Genomic DNA, 15,838 nt, shown 5'->3' on the forward strand with positions numbered 1-15,838 from the left:
TGCTTGTCAGACAGCACATGGAAACAACATAAATGTGCATCAGGGAAGCCCTTTCACACTGTAGAAAAAAGATGTCTGGGACATTGTTGAGGAAGCAAACTGGCTATGATCCAGCAGTGTATGTAAGCCATCAATCCATCCAGTTACACAGATGGATAAAAATGGATGTGCATGTGCGCACAGAGAGGTCTGTGAGCACATTCACCTATGATGCAGTTGCATTTCTGGGAATTTTATTTTTTTGCTTTATCCTCCTCTAAATTATTTGAATTTTTTTTTTTACAGTAAACTTTTAAAAAAGTAATTTAAAATTCTTTTTTATTTTCAATTAATAAGAGTTCTCAGTAACAGGAGTGTGAAACAGGACATTACTTGAACTTTTTTCAAAGCAAAATGCTAATCTGATATTCATAGGCTCTATTTCAGTAACAATCTACTGTACTTGTAAAACAATAGTTTAATTATTGTTTAGAAAGGCATACATTCCAAAGAAATATCTTCAGGGTTCTGAGATTCTTGAGATTTATTATGAAAACTGAAAAAACTATTCTAAATTGAGAAAAATTCCCATCATTGCCTTAAGATATTTTGGAATTCATCAGATATATGATATAAAGTTACTTGAGCTGAAGTGAATCTGGTAACAGCTCACAGCTGGGTGAGAGGTAACCTATTCAATGCTGTAAGGGACAGAGGTTATATAAAAACAAGTCTTCTGACCACTATTAAGTATTAAAAATGTTTTCATCTTCAATTTTATATAGCAGTGATTGGCTTCTATCCTGTACTGAAATTTGGCCCTCGCATCTTATCTTCAAAATTCCTCATTAGTAAATCTAATTAATATATATTCTTTCCAAACATTAATTTCAAAGAAAAGTAGAGAAGTCATTATGCTGACTTGGAACCATAATTTTTAAGTTTCGGTCTATAGACTTAGTTCTCTTAGTCCAAGAATATTTAAATCTGGTCAGTCACTCTCACGTTAGATTATTAAAAACAGCTTTACTGGAAGTCTTAACACATCGTTTAAAAAAATAAATTAACCCAAAACCAACCAAAAAAGATATTTAAAATTCTCTTAGAATCTCAAGGTTATTATTATCCCTTTTCTCAGGAAAGAAACTGTTAGCACTTATCCTTTTCTTGAACATAACAATTTAAAAAATAGAACAGATCTAACATAGAAATAACTATCTCTTTGGAATTTTTAAAGCTCAAGCTAAAACTCACCATCCCCAACCCAGACACAGGCTTTTTGAGTCTAACGAAAGAGTAGCTCACAGTCTATGAAAGGAATATGTGAATCACAATTTTTTATTGACTCACAGCATCATTTCAGTAAGCATAATTATATCACAATGTGAAAATATCTAGCCTGACAAAGACAAAAAGAAAACCAAAGGAAAGAAGAGAAAGGCAGGATGGGATTGGCTAAGTTCTACTTTGGCTATCACTTTTCTGTGTGAGCCAGCAACTCACTGAAATTTAAAATTTTTCATCTTATCAGTAAAGAGTAGAGCAAACACATTTAGAAAATGGAATCTGACTACTTGATAGAGAATTCTGATGGAGAAAGTATTACACATTTTCTTCAAAGGTATAAATGTTCAGCTTTCATTCTTCATGTAAGGAATATAAAACATCTACCATCACGTTTAACCCAACCTCAAAAATCCCAGTGTTTTTGTTTAAATTCTTTACTATGAGAATATGAACTAAATATTAGATATTAAAAAGCTATGGCTATAAAGACACAGGTGTGTCCAGAATTGTATTTCCTAAGTCCCTGAGTCCCTATTATTTGATCAGTGACCACACCTCTTTTATATTTTCACTACATTAATGCTTTTGTTCTTCAGATCTCATTAATTCTTTACTTCCTCTAGTGTAAATTGTTACCAAAAACCAGGATATATTTACTGGTAAAACACAAATCCATGAGAATAAATTATGAGTATTAATGCAGTTCCCACACGACCAATAACACTGATTTCTTGTAGCCATTATAATTCTTGCAGACCTCAAAGAGGAGGTCTATACCTTGAGGCCTGACACTGATTTATTCAGACCTAGGGATTTATCACGACTTACCTAGCATTTAGGCATTTGATTACAAGTCATCATTACACATTTTTTAAAATGCAATCCCTATGGTCTTTTTTTTTTTTCTGCCTACTGAATATGTACAGCAGTGCTGTTAAGAAACATACCAAGGTAATACAAAGCCACAGACACTAAGGGAAGACTAGAATGAACACTGTACTTTGCTCGTCGTGCTGGCAAATGAGCCAGGAAATTTTTAGCTGATACCAAAGAGGAGATAAAGACAAAACTTTTTTTGGACGAATAAATGAGTATTATAAAACATATTCACCAACAGGACTCATGAGTAATCTGGGCAATTTGCATGGTTCCAAGTAAGTATCTTAACAATTGTAAGTACAAAACAATAGAAGTTCCAATCAAATAATTCTTTACTGATCACCATCAATGCCATACATAATGTAGTGTTTAGGCATCTCACATCACTCATATACACACATACCACATCTGCAACCAACAAGCACAGCCATGTATACTTTTCAATGGGGAAATAATATGAATGAAAATAATTGTGGGAAGTACCTATTTTACCTACCAGACTATTTCATTTTGTAGAATTCTTTATATACAACTGTTCCATCCCTCCACCCTCCAAATAAAAGAAATAAACTAACCCATGATATGACAAAAAATACAGGCCACATTACATGGATATAAAATGGGAAGTAGATACAGAACGTTTCCAACAATGTGCCTTTTGCTACCTGTGTTTTCTGAGAAGCAGAGAGGACTGACTGAACAGACCTTGGGATGGGAGAGTGGTTCTTGATTCCTAAAGGCTATCCATTAAAGAGTCACACAATCCAGAGGGAATTGTAAAGTAAGAGAAAAGAGTATATTTTTACATGATTGAAACTTTCTAAAATCCATACCCTGAATATGTGTCCTGTGATATTCATTTATGATTGTTCTATGTTCATTAACCAACATTGCAGTAGATAACCCCCACCCTCCAGTACTTTATCCATTAACCTGGCAAGACCACCTGGGATATCTTGGTGCAGCTATTATTAATGAATTCCACCCCTCTGACCAGCACATTAAAGCTCATAGGTACTCACCCTGCAAACTGGGCACTGCCAGTGACTACTGCTGTCTCTAAGCCTGTACTCATCAGACAAACACTTGGAATGATACACACGAAAACACAGGTCACATATCAACACCTCTCCAGGCAAATGGCATTCAAAACAATACCAGTCATGATTTTCTGTTTCCCAGTCCTACAAAAAATACAAAATAGTTTCGTATGACATTTTGTCAATATCTGCAATGACTAAGAACAAAATTGAAACTAAAGTCCATCAGAAGTTAGGCATTATAAACAATTTTAGACATTTACTGTGTTAAAACAAGAGGGAAAAAATACCTAGAAATTCGCTTCTTTAAATTTTTAATTCTCTCCTAAACATATTAATATTCAGAAATATCTTAAGGTGATCTGATAACAAAACCAGTCCAAAATGAAATAAGTCCAAAGCCAATCCCAGTTCTAATATTATCTTTCGTTTTTATATAGTCTATGGGATAATTTCTTCAGTAAATGGAATACCCCAAAGCAAGATCTATAACTTAGTATTTCAAATAAACAAACCTCTGTTTTGTTCTGATTTTTTAAAAATATACTAAGTACTTAGCATACTTTGGGAACAGAGAGAATAGTAATAAATGGTGATGCTCACTATTCTTATCTTCTCATCCATGGTATTGGATGCTTTATTGAAAATAACCATTAATCAGAATGTCCATGTTCTGATAGGTTGTCAAATTTTCAGGGTCTGTTGAATTTGGAAAAATAAATTGAAAATGTGAAACTAAAGGTTTAATCACATTCTCCAAAGGACATTACCACAAAAAAAAAAACAAAAAAGGAAGCAGGCTTATTTTCTTATTGGGACTATTCCTGGAAATAAAAGACCATAACTGCAGGTATACAGGTTTCTTCAGCATTTTCTTTTTTGTTACACTCTTTTTTTTTGTACAGCCAGTACCATTTAAACACAAACAGGAGAATAGTGTAAGCTCCCTTAATTTGGAATTCATTCTTCATAAATATCACTCTTAGCTTTTATCAAAAAATACCCCTGTTAAGAGTGATGGATTAATTCTCAACCTTCTTTTGTAGATGTGGTAGTTACATGAATAAGGGTTAAACCCACATTTAGTGTTATCAAGGCCACTTCCCAATGGGGATCTTGAAATTTCAAACTTGGATTCTGCCATCATTTTTCTTTTTATAAATCACTGTCTACTCTGCTTCTGGGAGAGAGCAGCTTTTTCATTCCCTCTTATATCAATAACTCCCCCAATAAATTGGCTTCGATAGAGCACTTGTCTAGTAAGCACTGACTCACTGGCACCTAAGGTTCAAATGTATTACTGCTTGACCATATGAGAAGGCTACGTCTCTCTCCTTCAAAAGTGAAGGGAGTTGCTACTGTTCTGAAATTCACACCTTCCAATCTACATTCAGAGTCATGGCTAAAGTACATTAGTAAGTTCTACAAAAATGTAAACTTTTTGGTTTGCTTTTTAGTAAGAAATTGGCGGTCTTTATCAACCAAAGTAATAAAGAAAAAAGCATGACCATTTTTAGTTATTTGCTGCAGATGTATAAACTCTGGAGATTTACTATGGAGGAATAATTTCAGTCAGACTGCTTAAAAAATCGTAAGATACTGATTTGACAGAAAACCCTAATCTGTACATGGTAGGAAAAAATCTCCCCCAAAAAGTTTGACACAGTGATGCCACAGAGACACAGTAAGTTGTGGTGCCTGGCTGTACTAAAATAACAATCATTGGTGTACCCCTTTCACAGAGCTCATAAGTAAGCTGCATTTTAGCTCTTTCAATGTCTGTATCAAAAAATCATTGATGATCTAGGTTTCAATGGAGATAAGATTTTTTTTTAATTAACTCTTCCCAAGTTTAAAACAAAGGATTTCAGAATATTTTCCTCGTATCTGTTCAGAAACATCTTAAAGGATTTTCGTGGCTTATATATACTCATTATTAACAAAAGAAACTGCCATTCTTCATCATTTGAATTTTTTTACATTAATTCATCTTCCTGTGATTCTCAAAATGATAGTTACTAGGTTAACTAAGAAAAGGAAGCAAGAGAACACAAGTTTGGTCCATAGCTCCAGCCTCCCCATATCACCTCCTACCTTCGTCTATCCCTACCTTCTCCCATCCACCTATGAAACGAGGATGAAAACGGATCTTTCTTCAATGGGGTGTTTAATTCTAGACCTAGTTTTTCATAAAAATTATAGAAATGAAAGTGTAATTCAAATGAAGTAAAAGTAGAGAAACATTTGGATATATGTTTATATAATGGCATACAACTAACTCTTATCTGATATAAAAGAAAGTATGAGCTGGGAATGTATGTGCTGTTCATTCTTCTAATCACTGCAATAGCTGTTTAGAATATACAAAACATGCAAAAGTCAAGTTCAAAAGTTACTACATTCTGAATCCAGGAAACATTTTTCTGAGGTATAAACGATATAAGCATGTTTATTATAGGTAGAGTTGCCTACGCTTTGTCTTTTAGTAAACAGAATTCATTTATACAGTGCTTTTGACTAATACTCAATAATGTATGCCAAAAAGCTAAGCTTGCATTTTCACTGGATTTCACCAGAAATCAGCAACTACTCTACATTCAGTCTGATCAACATCATAATATGTGAAATGCCACTTCAATACAAGAAAGTTTTTAAAAAGCAAACCTATGAGCACAAAATCCAAAACTAGAAGCAATGTAAAGATAGTATGGTTTTAATGAACAATTCTAGCAAGAGTTAACTAAGCTAGCCTAAAGAAAGAGAAATTTAATTTTTAAAAAAGCAGAATTAAAGTAAAATAACATAGTGCAAAATTAGTTCACCTTGTTTGGGGTTGCTGTCCTGGAGAAAGGCTGCATACTGTAGGCCTTTCAAAATAAAAACAAAATAATCTTGGTCTCTCTACTATAATTTTGCTCAATATCAGGCAATACACAGAGCTAAAGGGATTTTGTACATGGTCAAACTGTTTATTATTTGCTTTACGACATATTATTTTGCAGATGATATCAATTGATAATCTATCAATGTGCTAATCATTAATGAAAAGACAGTAGCATGCAAACTCAAGAATCATCACTAGTTTAAGAGGAAACTTTTACACTACCACAAAAGCTACAAAATGGACATAGAGAAAATCTATAGGAATTCATGTGCCATGAAACCTATAAAGATGTTAGAAAAACATTTTACTAACAAATTCAGCGTCATTATAAATTTGCACAAGATCATGAATGTATGTCTTATTGATCCGAAACTGGTTCAAGCTGGACTTTTTTTAAAAAATCAGGAGTGATGAATGTAAATGTGGTAAACTTGATAATTCACCACAGTGTGAAGTTTATACAGGCTGTCTTCAGAACCTAGTAGAAAACATTCCACCACCAAGAGGCAGCCTGCTGATCTACGTCTCTGTCACCATTTATAGCATTCAGTTAAGACTCTGGAGCCAGACCGGCTCAAATCCCAGCTTATAGGGTTTTTGTAAGAATCAAACGAGTTACAATGCTCGTTAAACTGTTAGCTGGTGTTATTAAGATGATCTATTTGCTATAGAGCACAAAACAGGAATTGACAAGTCACAAAATGATGTGACACTTTCAATTATACACGTGAATTTCTTCTTCAGGACCTTAAGTTCATTAAGACAGCTGACTCTGTAAGCAAGATGGAGCAAAAACACTGTTAACTTGGCGTTAGAGAAGACGCTGAAGCAAGAGGGCTCAGTGGGAGAACTGTGTCTGGACAGGGTCTCCCAAACTATCTACCCTCATATTCAAAAGAGAGTTCAGCTTTTAAATTAATTCCCTATTCCTACATAATGAGCAGATAAATCTTACATCATCAAATATGTGTTTCATGTGGTATTTTAACAAAGATACAATGTAAAATTAATTAATTCTATACAATTCTAGGTTTAGTTTAATTCTGTTAATAAATTCAGTTCATCATTGAGAGGTAAGAATTTTATGGTTAAATATTTGCAGTAATTTTAAATATTATTTTTTAATTAAAATATTAAAACATTGCTTAGTGAAATAAAATTTAGAAAGAGGGCAAAAAAAGACAGAACTCTCATACACACACACACAAGGTGAAAAGAGTATAACAGGATAGCGTGACCCAAAATATTCTATTGAATAAAATGGAAATTCTTCACCAAAGCAAGAATAACGTCTAAGTACATTACAGTTTTGCACATAGAACCATAGTATAACTGTTTTCTAATTAATAATCACCAATACTTCACTTACTACTTAATACTTTACTTAGTAAATAAACAATTGTTTATATTTTTGTATCTGATGCAGGTAACGACCTTTGGAAGAAATGTGTAGTTCTGCACATAATTAACATAAATATAATAAAATATATTTCACATTAAAAAAATTAACAGAATCCAAGGGATATGAAGTTTTGGACTTAGGGTATTTAAAGCATATGACTGATTAATTTATGACAACTGTAATTATAACAAGAAAAATGCAAAGATATAAACTTTTTAAAAAAATCTTACTTCACTGAGCTATATTTATGAAGTGGGCTAGGAAAGTCAAGCTGTTTGCAGGCCTCTCAATATTTTTCCAAGAACAAAGCAAGAGAACACTTCTGGACAGGGCTGTTTAATGGTGTGATTTCTGAAGAATAAGACATAAATCCAATCCTACCTCTTATACAAAAGATGTGAGCTTTTAGCCAAGTTTTAAGAGGTATATAAACCTTAGTTTCTTTTAGACTGGTCCTTTTGAATCAGGAGAAGCAGATGAAGATGGAAAGAAGTGCCTATCTTGTCCCTCTGTAAACTAAAACTAAATCCACTTATCCCCAACATAACATGTTAATCTCTTCAAGAAACCATAAAATTTGTATTCTCATTAATGATGCTTCTTAAAAGGTATCAAACCTTAACTAAAGACCTACATAAAAACTAGCATGAGGTCCTGCTTATCAGCAGAACAAACTGGATTATGTAAAAAGTACTGAAGCTGAAGCAGGGCTGACCAGCCAAGACCTGAGCTCATGTCTGCAGTTGCTCTTGAACCTGGTGGAAGGACTTTAACTGAAAATGTAAGCTGTGGTTCCTAAGCTGATACTTTATTTTTGGACTGGCATTAACCACGCAAGAAGAAATGAGACCCGGAGTCCAGATCTGGCAGGTAAGTAAAGAGAGAAGTAGTCTCATAGCAAACATCACCTTTTTACACTTCTAAGTTATCCTCTACACTGGTGACCAAATTATTTAATGTCAGATAAAAAGTATCTGTCAAATTATAGGGAGAGTCATAGCTTTGTGCCAGGGACCATGAATCAAGTTGGGAGTCACCAAATAAATAATATCAACTGCCTCAATATTAAAACACACGTTTGATGTGTTTTATCTGCAAATGATCCATAAATCAAGGTCACCGGCCCTACCGTACTTATACAGGCACACCTCGGAGATACTGCGGGTTCAGTTCCAGACCACCGCAATAAAGCTATTATTGCAAGAAGGTGAGTCACACGAATGTTTTTGGTTTCTCAGTGACATAAAAGTTGTGTTTACACTATACTGCAGTCTATTAAGTGTGCAATAACATTATGTCTAAAAAAATGTACAGACATTAATTTAAAAATACTTTATTGCTAAAAATGCTAACCATCACCTGACAACGCAGGGTTGCCACAAACCTTCAATTTGTAAAAAAAGCACAATAAGCCAAATCACAATAAAACGAGGTATGCCTGTATTACATTAAATATTTTTATAAGACCTTTCTATCTTTAGTGGGTTAAGAGTTTAACTCATAAGAAATTAACTTGTATTTATTACAAAGGGAGCTAAATACCAAACTCAACTCAGCTGAGCAACGGTAAAATTCTGCCCAAGAAATATATTTCTCAAGTTGTTAGAATAGAGGATGTGAAATATCTTGATCGAATATGGATTGAATGTAACCATCCATGTACATTAGTTTAGAGCAAGCAGATGATGAAGCAATCTATGGAAACATGTAGTCTTTCTTTAAAAATTGAAAAATCAAAAGAAACAAGCCTTGATATAACACAACAGTTTCACACTGTGCCCAGGTCTAGTGGCCTTTTACCAATATAATTTCAAAAGCTTTAAAAACGATCTCTAAAAGAATTATTCAGATCATGAGTGAATCTTAATGACAGAAATCTGGAAATTAAGGACTACCATAGAAAACTTACAAGTGTTGCCCAGGTTCAGCAAGCTTGTCGTTTTAAAAATTGGTTGGTACATATACTTTTACTTGTTTAATTCTGCTAATATTTAAGCTAACCATTTAAAATTGAGAGAGGCCTCATTTTTAATAATTATGTTTTTCATTCTACTATCTCAAATGGACATATTTAAAATATCACCGTGAAGATGCTTGTCTATTGCTGAATTTTATCATAGTTTCTCCAAATAAATTATCACTTCAATAGAGATACAAATGGTGGTTAATATCAGCATCTCAAAATGTCTAAAAATCATTCCATTCCTAGCAGAAAGAGTCTCAGTACAATGGAGGCTACTCTTTGACTTACACAGGCTTCCTCTTAAACGGTTATATATAATTATATCCTGAAATAGTCTTAGAGTTAGGCTTTTATTACATGAGAGCTGGGTTTAATAAAAATATTGTTCAAGATATGCGTATTTTTCAATTGCATCAAGTTTTTAAAAATAAGCATTCAAAAAAAGGTAGCAAGGCGGAATAAAAACATGACACAACAGACTCTTTGCTCAATGATAGTTGAGTGGCCTAAAGAAATGACACTCTTGCCTACCTTCTCTTTCTCAACATAATCATGGCCGTGAATACAAGAGGATTCCAGCCTCTTTGCTAATACAAGGTATCTCGAGGGATATAACTTGTGGGACTTATCAAGAGGAATCAACTTTTCCCCCACCTCTGAGCTATAGCTACTATTTTTAGAGGCTATAGAAGGAAAAGAAGAAGAGCTTTACTACCATTTTTCAAATGACTTGCTGAGTAAAGAATCTTTGTAACTTTGAATAAAGGGTTAAAAATGAATAGCCAAAAACTCCTATCCCTTTCCTTCCCAAGGCCATATATACCTACTTGACTTTTTCTTCTCTTGATAATGAGTAGGAAGTCAACAAAAATAATAACGTACACCTTTCAATCTAAAAACTCAAGCTTTTAGAGGAATCATATCATATACAAAGTGGAGAAACTATAAAGGAGAGTCCCAGACTGAAATGCCAGCATGCAGGGCTGTCACTAGCCCACAAAGTACCTTTGTGCCAATTAGAAAGTTGACCCTTCCCTAAGACTGATTTTGTTAGAACAGGACGCTTTACTGCCATCTGCTAGAGATCTGCTGAATAAACATGCAAGTACCTGATGTCTGAGAAGTAGATGGCACTTCCTAAGCTGTGTGGTTCAAAACCGGCCCCGATACACAGCAGCCTGCATGCACAGGCCACACAGTCCCTACAAACACACAGAGCTGGCCATTGTAAGATAACTGTGCTGTGCCAAGTGTGACCCATGTCAGTCACGTGTCCTTCTAGAGTATTCTTAGGGCATGAAAACTATAGCACACAGACAGCCCCAGGGTTGGCAGGTGGTCCACCAGCCATAGCCATGAGATACACATATAATTAGTTTCATCATTTTATATCTGCGCCTTAAATATAGATCCATCATCTTATGGGAAAATCTCTTAACAAATCTTGTGTTTGAGGTTACAGGTTAAAAGTAAAAAAAAAACGTGATGGGAATTTTTGCTTGCTGTTCAGTAAGAAATTTGTGTGCTTTTGCTACTCTATATATAGGCACTTCTTGTTTTAAACATACTTATTCACTAGTCAAAAACTTGCTTTGAGTACATAGTTATATGCTTTCTACAAATAATCTCATTTAATCCTCAAAACAATCAAATGAAAGCTATATTAATGTGTCCCTGTTACAGCTGAGGAATGAGGATCAGAGGTTAAGAAATTTCCTCAAGGTCATACAACTAAAAAAATACTTGAGATGGGATTGAAACTCTCATCAATTGTAACATAGGTGACCTTAGCTCTTTCAACTACACTACATTGCCTATGTATTTTTAATAGTTGCATATTTCATAAACTAGGTATAATTTTAATATACTTGTAGTTAAATCATATACACATACTTGGTATAAAAATGCTTGTGAATAAGAACCAACCAGAATTAATAAAATCTGTATACACTGTTTGATTTACATGTAAGATTTCATCTAGAAAAAAGAAAAAGGATGCTATAAAAATATATGCAGTAAGAACATGCAAAAATAAAAGTAGAATACAGAACCTAATGTAGTCGTGAACATACAACTCATTAACTGCTTGTTGAATTAAACTGAACAAAAAAGCCTCAACTTGAAGGGGAAAAAAAGCAGATGGAAAAGGACAAAACTAAAAAGGAGAAATAAAATCACTTTTATGAATAAATGTACACATGATCCACAAACCAAAGTCCTGTGGATTAAGTTGCATTTACTATTGGTTAGTTACTATATACATCTCAGAAATTATTGGGTTGGCCAAAAAGTTCGTTCGCTTTTTTCTGTAACATGTTATAGAAACATCTAAATAAACTTTTTGGCCAACCCAGTATCAATATACCCTTCTGTACTAAATCTGTACATGGCTAAGTGTTTTGGGACTAGAAATTTTATATTATCTAGATTATTTTGAGTGTATAATAAGGTATCAGCTAATCATGGCCCTCCTTTAAATGTCTGCTGTAGACAGATTTATGTCACTTGACATTATTATAATTATTATTATGGCCTGGCACCCAAAGTTTCTTTATTGGCAAAAAGCTTTACTTTTCTGTAAGCTAAAGAAGAATTAGCTTACAGAAGAATTATACTCCTATAAACATTTTCACCTAAGTTTTCAAGAATACTTCTAGTGCACAAATCAAATGATACCAATGAAATTAAACATTTTTTTCTTCCATGTTTTCTGTTTGTGGAAAACGTGAATTTTTTTTCCAGAAACTTTCAAGGCACATATTAAATTAACAAAAACAGTGTAAAAAACTAACAGCTTCTCTAAGTATATAACTGATAGCTGCCTCTGTGGACCAGCTCCCCACAGAAAACAGTGTTCTTAGTTTATTGCTCTCAGACCTAACAGGTGGGTGTTTGTGTGTTGGCTCAATTGCCTAGAGCCAGAAAGGGAAAGACAATGTTTGGGGGAAATGTTTCCACAAATAACCAATTTTAAGATTTTGTGTCATTTTTATAATTTTAGGTTTTAGAGAATTCATGATAAAACACTCTCAATATATCTAATTACTAAATCTATTCCTTTCAGAACTAAAAAATTAATGTTTATTATATTTGAAAGCTTTCCAAAAATAGACTTTTCATGAAGGTATTAGAAAAATCAAAAGCAAATAAGGTAGGAAGACAGAAACAGTACACATGAAACCAAGCTTTACATTAAAAAAATATACTTCTATATGTGCCCCTAAGCAAAAAAGTATATATCCCTTTCAAATCTGTCTAGATGGCATCAACATTATCCTCATCGAAACATTTTTTACTAATATTTACTGAAGAAAACGCTTAGGAGTACCATTAAATTGTGCGTACATTAAAAGGGCTTTCCTTTGTTTTATTTTTCAGATTCAAGGTAATCTAGACAGAAAAAGCAGGCTCCAAGTTTTCTCCTAAAGAATCAGGAAGGAAAGTATCCATGCTACCAATGTAGTCCTTAATGTTAATAAAAACTGTGGAAGTGAATATTACTAAACTTCTGAAAATAAATTTCTATGGGTTATATTTAAATAACGTTCCAGATTTATAAAATAAAAAAAACTTACAATCTCATCGCCTGGCAACCAATATCCTTCCTGTTCGATACCAGCTTTTGAACCTTTGCAGCCCACTGTTAGCGTTTCCACAATAAGACCATCTTTCACAGCCAAGCTCAGCTGACGAGTGGTCTCTTTCGGATGCATACCGTGGACTCGAGACATGTACCTGAATACAGAGGAAAAACAAATTTAAAATCCCTTAGTACTAAAAAATAAAAATGAATAAAAATAAGAAAATAGAGGTGATTTCTCTTTTATTGTGACATACTTATCAGAGCCCTGCAGAAAGAGAGAAAAGCCAGTCCTCAATACTTAACTCTTTCAATTATCACGATATTTTAAACCTTAAGTCTACTTTGTATATTTAGAGGAATATTTCTTCAAAATAGTCCCAAACTAGCATATATAAATCATTTAACAGATTTTAGTCAAACATCCCATTTAGTTCTAGCCTCTGTAGCAATTGCCACTAACCTCCACTCTACAGATCCTAAGTCTAGAATTCTATAATCTTCAAGATGTTAGAATATAAAGTACTTTTACTCAAAACTTAGGGAATGACACTAAAGAAAATACAGGAATTACACAAGTGGTTGTCAACATATAAAGAAAACAAGAATGAATGCTGTGATCAATAAGGCAAATATGTGATTTTTCGATTAAATATATTTTGAACTCGATCACTAAAGAATACAAGCTCTTCCTGATTTATAGTTACCTGGCATATTTTTTAATTAAAAAATTTTATTTCAAACACACCCTGTACCACAGAGAATAATATTGCAGAATCTCCTGTACTCAGCAATCATACTGAACTCATGGCATATTTGCTTCATATCATTTTGTTTTTTAAGGAAATAAAATGTTACAGCTACAGTTGAATTTGTGCCATTTTCCATTCCCCTCCAATCAAACCCCAACACCCTCTACCAGTAAACTAGGATATCCCGACACAAAAACGTACTATGAGACAAACCAGGCTGGCCTCAGTCTCTCCAGAGAAACATTCTGTGCTGGAAGACAGAGCAGAAGTGCCCAAGTGTCTGCAAGAAAATTAAGTACGACACGAGGATTCTGTATCCAGTTAATCTGTCATTTAAGTATCAAAGCAGTCAAAACAAATCATTTTCAAAATGCAAGGGCTTCCCTGGTGGCGCAGTGGTTAAGAATCCTCCTGCCAACGCAGGAGACATGAATTCGAGCCCTGGTCCGGGAAGATCCCACATACCGTGGAGCAACTAAGCCCGTGCGCCACAACTACTGAGCCTGCACTCTAGAGCCCGCGAGTCACAACTACTGAGCCCGTGTGCCACAACTACTGAAGCCCATAGACCCTAGAGCCCGTGCTCTGTAACAAGAGAAGCCACCGCAATTAGAAGCCTGCGCACCACAACAAAGAGTAGCCCCCGCTCAACCGCAACTAGAGAAAGTTCATGCACAGCAACAAAGACCCAATGCAGCCAAAAATTAACATAATTAATTAATTAATTTTTAAAAAAACCTAAAAAAACAAAATGCAAGAACTTGGGACATCCCTGGCAGTCCAGTGGTTAAGACTCCACACTTCCAGTGCAGGGGTTGCGGGTTCGATCCCTGGTCGGGGAAATAAGATCCCATATGCTGCTCGGCGCGGCCCAAAAATTAAAAAAAAAAAAAAAAAAAAAGCAAGAACTCATCCCTGAAGAAACTTCTAAACTCAGGGGATGAATTTCAAGCAAGACAAGGAGTAAACTGTGGCAGAGGGACTGCAGAGCCTTCTGTGTCTTCAGTTCATGGAAGAGAACTGTTTTCTGTTTAGGAGATAACCGCATTGGCAGAGAAAACAGCACTATTTAAAGTTAACTGGAGGGTAAGAAGGAAGTGACGTGGGGAGTCGCAGCCCCACTGTAGTAGGAGAAGGGGCAGGAGAAGACAAGGTGGAGTCAGTCCACACAGACCGATTTGTCAACTTTACTGACTGTCAGTCAAGGGAGACAAATCATGCAGTAGAGGTATAAATATATTTTGATATATAAAGGTCAACACCAATGGAAATAATCAACTGAAGTTTGGAAAATGGGGAAGGGAAATGGGCAAAAGTGAAAATGTACTAATTTCCTCACTGTTCACAATAGGGAGCCAACAGAAATTCTCTTAGGAATTAAGCACACCACTGCATTTAAGTTTATAAAGGTACTCTTTGAACAAAAACACAAAATTTCTAAGTTATCTGTATAAACTCATAAAAAACACAGTATGTAGCAAGATAAAAACCAACAAAAGAAAGGCTATTAAACATGAGAGGACCAAAACCAAACAAGTTTGTCTTTCTAATATATCCAAATTGGCTAAACTCAACAATTAAAAGAAAAACACATATTGGATCACAAAACAAAAAATATACTATCTACAAGAGACACTTAAAGTGACTTAGACTGAAAAAGAATGGGCAAAGGCATATCATAAAAATGCAATCCAAATGAAACAGGGATCAATACTGCAATGGATAGGATTTGGAAATCGGGGCAAAAATCATTTTTAAAAAAGACAAATAGGGCATAGGTAGTTATAAAACAAAAACTATAAGAAAGAAAGGAAATATGGACAGGAATACAGAATTATGAGACTTTAATTCACTTTTCTCAGTCCACAAAAACATCTACTGAACAAAATTAAGTATGGATACAGAAGACCTAATTCGTAAGACAGATCTAATTGATTTCATTCTGAAATCCAAAACAAACTTGTCAATAGGTCCAAGAAAGATTCATTAAAATTGAGCATGAAGTCAGCCATAAAAATTACCTTGGGACCTCCCTGGTGGCACAGTGGTTAAGAATCCGCCTGCCAATGCAG

General features: G+C 34.4%; 1 protein-coding gene across 15 annotated transcripts in view; it reads right to left on the reverse strand.

Annotated features, from left to right (window-relative positions):
* ZMYND11 (zinc finger MYND-type containing 11) overlaps nt 1-15,838 on the reverse strand; it is a 149,368-nt gene that overhangs the window by 54,254 nt on the left and 79,276 nt on the right. For 7 of the 15 annotated variants that reach the window (XM_027089322.1, XM_027089321.1, XM_027089316.1 and 4 more), the window contains 3 exons: nt 13,010-13,169; nt 6,008-6,052; nt 3,168-3,329 (listed from right to left, as the gene is read on the reverse strand). In XM_027089322.1, coding sequence (XP_026945123.1) covers nt 3,168-3,329; nt 6,008-6,052; nt 13,010-13,169 — 367 coding nt within the window. Of the gene's footprint in view, nt 1-3,167; nt 3,330-3,788; nt 3,885-6,007; nt 6,053-13,009; nt 13,170-15,838 lie in introns of those variants that run through there. The other 8 variants (XM_027089332.1, XM_027089331.1, XM_027089328.1 and 5 more) reach the window with 4 other exon arrangements.

This window comes from Aethalodelphis obliquidens, unplaced genomic scaffold, assembly GCF_003676395.1.
Source record: "Aethalodelphis obliquidens isolate GAN/ISIS:26980383/991018 unplaced genomic scaffold, ASM367639v1 scaffold65, whole genome shotgun sequence".
In the NCBI taxonomy this organism is placed as follows: domain Eukaryota; kingdom Metazoa; phylum Chordata; class Mammalia; order Artiodactyla; family Delphinidae; genus Aethalodelphis; species Aethalodelphis obliquidens.